Source organism: Rhinopithecus bieti, unplaced genomic scaffold, assembly GCF_001698545.2.
Source record: "Rhinopithecus bieti isolate Rb0 unplaced genomic scaffold, ASM169854v2 scaffold_33326, whole genome shotgun sequence".
Taxonomy (NCBI): domain Eukaryota; kingdom Metazoa; phylum Chordata; class Mammalia; order Primates; family Cercopithecidae; genus Rhinopithecus; species Rhinopithecus bieti.
In genome coordinates this window covers 651,007-661,167 of record NW_016814921.1, presented here as the reverse complement: position 1 = coordinate 661,167, position 10,161 = coordinate 651,007, and the positions used below count along the sequence as shown (strand labels likewise).

The 10,161-nt window shown below is 34.4% G+C and overlaps 1 protein-coding gene across 1 annotated transcript in view; it reads right to left on the bottom strand.

The window, feature by feature from the left end:
• Positions 1–10,161, bottom strand: part of BLTP1 (bridge-like lipid transfer protein family member 1) — a 233,207-nt gene that overhangs the window by 172,972 nt on the left and 50,074 nt on the right. The window contains 3 exon segments of the mRNA XM_017852605.1: positions 5,518–5,635; positions 7,260–7,351; positions 9,449–9,527. Coding sequence (XP_017708094.1) covers positions 5,518–5,635; positions 7,260–7,351; positions 9,449–9,527 — 289 coding nt within the window.

Genomic DNA, 10,161 nt, shown 5'->3' with positions numbered 1-10,161 from the left:
ATCAAATTATTTCATGGTAACAATCTTTTTTTTTTGATTAAAATGATTGGAATTTTCACACCAAACACTTATATATACATATATACTTATTATATATTATGTTACATAATACATGTTATGTATAACAATTCTAGCACAATAAAAGAGAAGAAGGAATATATATGTATAGAAATAACTTTTCTATATCATTGTAGAATTAAGTTAGCATAAATCTGTGATAAATTCTACTAAGTTAAGATGAGTACGATTAGTTCCAAAGCAACTACAAAAAAAACAAAAAACAAAAAACAAACAAACAAAAAAAACGAGTGGTGAGAGAGGGCATTCCTGTCTTGTGCCAGTTTTCAAGGAGAATGCTTCCAGTTTTGCCCATTCAGTATGATATTGGCTGTGGGTTTGTCATAAATAACTCTTATTATTTTGAGATATGTTCCATCAATACCAAATTTATTGAAGGTTTTTATCATGAAGGGCTGTTGAATTTTGTCAAAGGCCTTTTCTGCATCTATTGAGATAATCATGTGGTTTTGTCTTTGGTTCTGTTTATATGCTGGATTACATTTATTGATTTGCATATGTTGAACCAGTCTTGCATCCCAGGAATGAAGCCAAGTTGATCATGGTGGATAAGCTTTTTGATGTGCTGTGGATTCGGTTTGCCAGTATTTTATTGAGGATTTTTGCATCGATGTTTATCAGGGATATTGGTCTAAAATTCCCTTTTTTTGTTGTGTCTTTGCCAGGCTTTGGTATCAGGATGATGCTGGCCTCATTAAAATTGTGTTCATATATTTAATCTGTTTACCCTTTGGTACTTTAATTTTTTTTAATCCCAATAAATAAAGGCTCTTTAAAGACATTAGCACTGATCTACCATCTACCATAGCAGTTTGCACAACTTTATCTTCTGGCCTCCAGAATGTTTTACATGCATTGTACACTCCCAGCAATGTCTTTCAATAAAACGCTCCTCCTAGAGGTGTCAAACTCATCTTTATATACTCACAATACACAACACAGTGCCATGTATATAAAATTAGAACGTGTGTGTGTGTGTGTGTGTGTGTGTGTGTGTGTGACAGAGAGAGAGAGACAGAGAGAGAGAGAGAGAGAGAGAGAGAGAGAGGGAAACAATTGGAAACAGTATTATTATAGCACAGACTTTGACACTAGATAGTCCTGGGTTTAAATTCTGGCTTTATCATTTTATCAGCTATGTAATCTTGAAAAAAGTGACTTAAATATTATCAGTTTTCTCCTGTATAAAATCAGAACAACCTCACAGACTTATGATGAGAATTCAGATGATTTATGTGAAGTTTTAACAAAGTAACTGGCACAGGGTAAGCACTCCACAAATGGTAGCATTTATTATTAAAGATATCCTAACGAAAATTATAGCTAAAAGTGTGAAATATTTAAAGTAGTTTTCTTTGTATTTTAAAGGTGATATTTAAACAGAAAAAAGATTCAATAATGAACTCAGAGTAAATTTATCTTATATAATATCATATGAACCCATTTAAATTTTAGCTGCCACATACAGAAGGTAGAACAAAGGTATTAGAAACTCTTGTCTTACTAAAATGGCAGAATAACACATTTAATGTCAAATGACAATTACAAATTAATATTAATGAGATACAGAGTTTTACTATATCAACAACAAAAGGCATATGGCTATTAACCTGTTCTATTAATAGAGAACAGAAAATTCAACTTATCAAATCTACTTTAAATGTATTTTTATTTAACAATCACAGTGATTCATCACAGTTTACATACTTTATGCTTACTTCAAATCTTTTACTTCTAAGTGCCACCCTACCAAACTAGGCTGACTCTATCCCTACTTTCTAACTTTAGTCTTCAGCATAGCATCTAACACTTGGGAATTGCCCAAAAATCATCTCTGGATATAACCAACTCTACAATATATATTCATCATTCATCAAGCTGATTTTCTCACCTTTCTCACTCATAACATTCACAGTTCAGCATTTTTGGTCAAACTAAATACTATCTTTCATATCCTCTCTGCTAAGGAAAAACTAACCATCTTTATTGCCAGCATAATAATACAGAGAAGGCAAAGGGTCTGCAGTCTGAAAACTGTTCTTAAATGTCTTCCACTTCCTAGCCTCGTAAGTTTATCCAAGTCATTCAATGTTTCTATGCCTCAAGTTCCTCATTGTTAACTCAGGGATAACAGCTATCCTATTTTAGAATTATGTGAAGATAACACAAGTGAACACGCTTTATAAATGGCAAAATACTATCAGATCTTAGTTAATACTACTGAATTCATTTAAAAACACCATTTCAGACTTTAATGTCTTTCCTTACTTTCTCTGATTACCTTCAGATGACAGTGGTTTCCTCTGTATTCAGGTCTTACACGCATTTGTCAGCTTCACATTTCACACTTGCACTCAATATACATAATGTCTGGTATTGTTTCATTTGTCTATGTCTAGTACACATACCAATGTACTTTAGACAAATAATACAAAACAAGAAATGCCCATAAGTGAGGGCAGAGATAATATTTAATGTTTGTTTTGAATCATTATTCATGTATGAGATTTACAATGTATACTGGTTGCACTTTACCTACTTTATACTTCTATTAGTCAAAAGATTGAGATACGATTGCTAGTGAAATAAACAAAAATTGAACTAAACAGAAATTCAGATTACTACTTATTTCAAGAAACTAGTATAATTTTATAAAGTTATTAGCCAAATATATGTTAACAAATCTTATTATTTTCTTCTTTAATAACTCATGTGAAACGTTACAGCTATGAGTCTATTTCTAACAAATCTTGTTAGTTTTTTTCTTTAATAACTAATTTAAAATTTCAGCATATCATTTTTAATATAGTTTACCTACCAGTTTCTATAACATCTTTACTGATAAATATTAAGAAGTATGGCGACAAAGTATTTTTATTAGGAGCCTCAACAACTTTATAATATGCAGTTATTAAATCAAAATCTGTTTCTCATTACCAGACAGTCTTATCAAATAATCTGATTAGAAAAAGGAAGCACTTTCCTGTTGACTGCCTTACTCATTTGTGTGATGAATTAAAAAGTTATGACAAGCTAAATATTACTCTGAAAAAAACCCACCAACAATTCACTTCATCATTAAGTTGTTAGGCAAACACCCTATAAAACATCAATCAACTGGTATTACAGCTTTGCAATGCCAGTATATTATTTTCTTCTCCTCCTTATCAGAGTAAATCTAAGTTATTTTCATTATTCCCAGAAGAGGCTTCAGTTTCTGCTTTTGTTTTATAGCTTTCATTTCTGAGGCTCTATATTATATTTATCATAAAGCTATCTTTGTCCCACACTGATATCTCTTAAGAACAATTTTATCTTACTAATAAGTGGTATGAGAATAAGTGGTACTAATAAGTGGCTGTTGAGGAATATTAGGCATTCCCTCACATCAGAGAGATAATTTCTTTTCTATAGAATTCCGACAATAGGGAAAGCAATCCAAACACTATGACCGAGTAGGTTCACTACAATACTAAACTAGTATTATTCTCTGGTAGTCATCCTTTTAGAGAATAAGTTTAAAAGGACTCTACAGTTATTTGTTATGCTGTATCTTTTAAAAACAATAGAAGTAATATGACCAACTGTTACAGTTGTTAAATCTGTAAAATGGTGATTGTTTACTTTTGTATCTATGTTTTAAAATTTCTCCAAATAAATTTTATAAAAAAATAAATAACCAAAAGAGTGAATTTCAATAGAGAAAGCATAAAAATTAGAGTTAGAGAAAGAAAACAATTTAAGGAAAATCAGTTGCAATTTAGGAAATGTGTACTTAGCTGTTTCAGTGTAACTAATACAATAGTGTAAATGAAAGTGCTACTATAAAATAATATTTTTCAATCATGAAGAATTTATACTTCTACTGCAGCTATTCTTAGCACTGCAAGAATCTAAAGATGGGAAATGTCTGGAAGAAAAGCAATGTGAAGGAGTAAATACTTGATGATAGGTATCTATTTTAAAAGATTAGTAAAGTTAAAAAACACAAATCTTAAATGAGAAGGAAAAAGCTAGTCAAAGAGATAAGTAATATAACAGATTCTTGAGCCCAACCAAGTGTGACCCTGGACATAATGTTTTACCTCTCTATAACTCATTTCCTCATCTATAAAGTAAGGAAAATAATAATAATATTGATCCCTGAGAGTTATTGTGAGGATTCAATAATTTAGTATGTGCAAACTGCTTAGGACAAAGTCAGGCACATAATACATACCATAGGTTTTAGCTGCAATTTTTTTCATAAATTTGAACTGAGAAGTGCTCATCCAATGCTCTGCTTCACTAGCAAAAGCTTAACTTGCCAGGGACTCTGTCAAAATTTCTACTAATGGGACACTGGTTCAAGCCTTGGAGAAATACGTAACTCCAGGAAAGCAGAAGCAGTCTATCTAGTCCCCAAGGCTCCCAGTGAAACCAGAAAAGAAATATAAAAGACTTATGATTGAACATATTGCAGTAAGAGGCATTTTAAAAGGTCAAAACTTTAGTAATAGCAAAATTAGGGTAGAAATTGTTATCCCTATTTCACAAACAAGGAATCTGAAGCTTAAACAGTGAAGTCATTTATACAACATTATACAGTAGTATTGTCAGGAGAGGACTACCTATGTATACCTTAAACACCACTACACCTCCAAATATCTAATAGTACTCAGCATCGACTAGATGCTTGTATAAAACGACTGTTGCACAAATGGATGGATGGATGGATGGATGGATGGATGGATGGATAAATGTAGCAAGCAGTCAAGGAAAGATTAGGTTTCTGTGGAATAGCCACTGACCCTGGCAAATCAGACCAACTCTATGGGGCTAAACTTTTTAGAGGAAGACTCAATAAATGCCCCTTATTTTAATGTAGTAATATTTATGCTATTCATAGACCAACAATATGTGTTCTTATAGTCACAAAATATGCACAGCTATCAAAACATTCTGCAAGAAATGAAGGAATGTTTCTTCCAACTAGTGATAGCACCAACTCAATTATCCATGCCAACAGAAAAGATTAAATAAGGGCTCCAAGTATAAAAATAACATTTAGCTATTTGCGTATACTATTGTGTATTATAATTATTAAAACAAAATAATGAAGCCATGCTGATGCCTAATTTGGGAAGACAGAGAAATTGATTCATCATCCCCATCCTACCCCCTAACTAGACTGATACAAAGGCCCAGCCTAAATTGAGTTCTTTCATTTCCTTCTAAGCTCAATTTGGGGTTTATATTTTCCTTGTTTAGGTTAGAAAAGAATGCAAAATGTCTGTATTTAAATTCTCTCTTTGATATTTTCAGCCCAAAAGGAAATGTTAAAGTAAGAAAATATGAATCATGTCATCATTCCCTATGTAATTTAAAAGTGAAACTTATCAAATGTAAACAAGTTCACGGTGATAAATCTCACTGTATTTATATCTATTAGAAAATTACCTGTAAAGAAGTTTTTCTGTGCAAAGATGAAGTGGTAGGTGGCTTTATAAACCTCTAATTCACACTGCCATGTCTGTGGCATGTTCCAAATTCGGGGGTAGCTGGCATTGATGTGGAACTGCAAAACAAATGTTAGGTAAAAGTATTAGAGCTTAAAATGTGACACTGTGTAAACAGCATCAGAAATGAAGTCACACACACTAGTGAGTAATTAAAACTTATTTTCCTACTGAGCTGAACAGAAGGTCCCTTTGAGACTTTAATATTGCTGTGGCCAATATCCATGGCTACATCTAGCTCCTTGAAATATTAAGCCAAGATGTGGTCAAAAAACTTTCAAAACAACAAATCAGGCCACACAGTGTTGATACTGCACTCCAGATAAACCAATAGGGTAACAACCGACATTCTAATGTCTTCTTAAGCCTCATCTGTTAAGTGACAGGTTCAGTGTGAAGGAAGATAGAGTGTGATGCTTACTGTCACAGAAAGTAGTATCAGTATTTCTGCAGCTTGGCATTTCTTTTTTTTTTTTTTTTTTGAGACAGTCTCACTCTATTGCCCAAGCTGGAGTGCAGTGGCACAATCTCGGCTCACTGCAACCTCCACCTCCTGGGTTCAAGCAATTCTTGTGCCTCAGCCTCCCAAGTAGCTGGAATTACAGGCATACATGCCATCACACCTGGCTAATTTTTGTATTTTTAGTAGAGGCAGGGTTTCGCCATATTGGCCAGGCTGGTCTCCAACTCCTGAACTCAAGTGATCCACCTGCCTCAGCTTCCCAAAGTGCTGGGATTACAGGTATGAGTCACTGCACCCTGCCTAGTTTGGCATTTCTGCAAAGGCAAAAGCTGCCTACCTAGGAAAGCATTGTCACACAGCACTATTTATCAGCAATAATAGATGAAGAATTCATTAAAATACTGAATATGCCAGTTTAAGATACATTTATGGTATTTTACATATTCCTGTTAATTGCAGAATTTTTCTCATAATTTACATATGTCATATGTAAAATGTTTAAGTCAAGTAATTAAGAACCTTGTGGCACCATCTTATATGAAAGAATCTCTGAATATTAACCATTTTACATAGTGGCTTTTGTTAGTGTTGTTGTCCCTGATAGTAATAATAATAAAAATCTGCTTGATTAATGAGTCCCCGATCAGCAATTTTAATCATGGGCATTTACATATTGTTTCTCTTTCTGATATGAAACAATCCAGGGTATCAACAAGATTTTCTTCCTTTTACCTTTTATCAAGTAAAAGGCACAATAAATTACATTATTTAAGCCCTGGGAAAGAAATCCAGTGGGGCTAGAAAACATATATTAAAGAATTATCTTACTTAGAACTTAGAATAGATTTAGTCCAGCCACATAATGTACTTTAAAAACAATATTCTAACAACTTCGCATATTTTCAGGCCAAAATGTATGTATCATTGCCTTTTATTCACCTCCCTCATACTAGAAGCAGAGCAACAGAGAGATGTCAACAGGAGTCCATAGCACTGGGAATCCACTCCTCTTCCCTAGGACAGAGTCAAGAGCATCTAGCTGTTCTTGAACTAGAAGATGGACCATTTGATGCCTAGGACAGAGTCAAGAGCATCTAGCTGTTCTTGAACTAGAAGATGGACCATTTGATGATTTCCTGGTTAATTAAACTTTATACAAGAAAATTAAAATCAACTGCTTTTCATATAAGTATGCATATCATCATGTACTACAGACTCACTGCTAACATTTCTGCTTCTAAAAGGGTCCGATATTGCATGCTGGTAGTGGCATCCACATGTAAGAGTTGTCCTTTAATAGCAGGAGTGTAACCTAACAATAAAAACATAAAAATTAAGAACCAGGAAAACAATTACAAAATGAAACATCTTTGGACTGGAACCAACTTCTACCACCACCCAAAGAAGGAATCCTTGAAAAATGGTAGTTAGTCACTATTTAAACACACCTCAGTGACAGGGAGCTTGCTAACTTAATAGGTGATCCTTCTCATATGGGCTGCTCTAAAGGAACAAAGTTCCAACTTCATATATCTATTCTGATTTTGCTTTCCTTTGTAGTTTGCAAAACTACAAGTCTATTCTTTAAACAGTAGTTTTCAGTTACAGAACACAACTCCTTTTCTTCTTCCACTGACTCAAGGGTACAAATTTTCACCATTTTCAACTACTCCTTATATAATGACAGTTACTAAATAACAGCTATTCCCCTCATGTAATGACAGTTTCTCAGCAATATAGCCCGTTCTCAACAAAAACTGAATGGTTTAGAGTATTGTATTTCCTTTCTTAAAGAAATTTCTTCCTATGAACACAACTTCTGTGGTCACTATTATACAGCTAGTTCCACATACATCCTGCATTCTGCTCTGGGCTTTTTCTTCTTTCTTTTTTTAATACCTGAATCTCTAAAAAGTTTTAAATTAATTTGTTATATATTGTTCTTGCCTGACACCTAGGTCCATTTTCCCTTTGCCAGTCATCTTAAAAGTCACCTAACCTCTATATCCAAAACCTGACTGGGCTTTCCTTAGACCCTTAACTCAAGAGTTCCACAACAAGTATGCTGTGGTACTTGCCACAGATTTACAACAGAAATGCTCAAGATATTGACTCCTCGGTCATCAGGTGATTCCTTTACTCCAGTGTACCAGTATTTTGTATACTACTGCATAAAACAGTAAAAATACAATTTCCTATGTGTATCATCAGTTGTGAAAAGGCAGAAGCACATTATCAATTGTGTACAACTCTCAACTGCCTTTACACCCCATCATACACCTGTAAGTAACGCTTTTCTAAAAGATGTTTCTTTCCAACTGCACACTCTGAATTAGCACTTCTACAGAATCTCAAGCATCTCCTTCAAACCTTAGTAAGACTGCTTTTTTAATACTAGATAAGGGTTAGTTATTCACTAAAATAGCTTCAAAGTTATGGGAGAAATATACATTATGCCATTCACAGTCACTTTTTCAATTGATTATCTAAGCAGGCAGGCCTGAATGCTACCACTTTACATAAACTAATGAACATAGACAACCCTCTGCCTGCTTTCCTCTTACAGCACAAAAATAAGTGACAGAACCAAGAAACAAGAGCCAAGAATTACACAAAAATGAATTATACTTAGAAACAGAAACACTAATGATGATTGATTTTAAATGTGGATAAGTTGCTACTCTTTACTCTCAAGAAAGAAAATAAAGCAGAATTTCATCTTAACTGCTCTCAATTACAAATGTATTAAGAAAATGGAAATAAGAAGGCAAAATGAAGTTATAACAATTTGATAAATTTAACAAAAAGTACTTATTCATGTTATTAACTGTGTCAGTGCCCATATTTCAAGTGCATGATGAACTTAGATCATCTAAACTCAAATGAAACTAAAGCTGTGAGGGCACTCTTTTAATACTTTTAACGTGAAATGTTCTGATTTATTAAAGTTATGCCACTCGAAGTACCCAGCTTACTCCCTGACAAAATCTACTAATAATATAACCTAAAACCAAGCCTTGTAGTCACCCAATCAATTAGTGCCCAAATGTCAGGTACAGGGTTCAGCACTGAGAATACACTAAAGAAAAAAAAACAGCACCTGCTCTCATAATGCAACAGTCTAACTGGAAAACTATGCATTAAGTAAATTATGCTCAGTCCTACAAAAGAAATGTATAGGTTATAATAAAAGCATATAGTTATAAGACTGAATTTGATTAGAAAATGTTTCCCTTCTCTCTAAATGCTCAATTACATAATATTTCCCTTGAATAATTATAGGCACATCAAAATGTAATAAAAAACCGAGAAAACCTTATTAATGTTAGTCTAAAATGATTAAAAAACTTTATTATTTGTAATTATTTCTCTAATTATTTAAAAAAGAAAAGTAACACTTGCAGCTTACCATTTTCTTCAACTGTCATTGGAATATTAATTTCTAAATATGAGCCAGCTCCTACATTTACGTGTACAGCATTTGTTTCCTATCAAAAGAAAAAATTAATTCATATAAAACATTAATTATAATTATTCTCCCATCTTTACTTTTCAATTATTACCACAGAAAAAATTATTGATGATGTTAAATAAGTATTAAAAGTTCCGGGGGCGGAGCAAGATGGCCAAATAGGAACAGCTCCAGTCTCCAACTCCCAGCGTGAGCGACACAGAAGACCGGTGATTTCTGCATTTTCAACTGAGGTACTGGGGTCATCTCACTAGGGAGTGCTGGACAATCGGTGCTGGTCACCTGCTGCAGCCTGACCAGCGAGAGCTGAAGCAGGGCGAGGCATCGCCTCACCTGGGAAGTGCAAGGGGAAGGGAATCCCTTTTCCTAGCCAGGGGAACTGAGACACACAACACCTGGAAAATCGGGGAACTCCCACCCCAATACTGCGCTTTAAGCAAACAGGCACACCAGGAGAATATATCCCACACCTGGCCGGGAGGGTCCCACGTCCACGGAGCCTCCCTCATTGCTAACACAGCACTCTGCAATCTAACCGCAAGGCAGCAGCGAGGCTGGGGAAGGGGCGCCCGCCATTGCTGAGGCTTAAGTAGGTAAAAAAAGCGCGGGGAAGCTCGAACTGGGTGGAGCTCACAGCAGCTCAAGGAAAC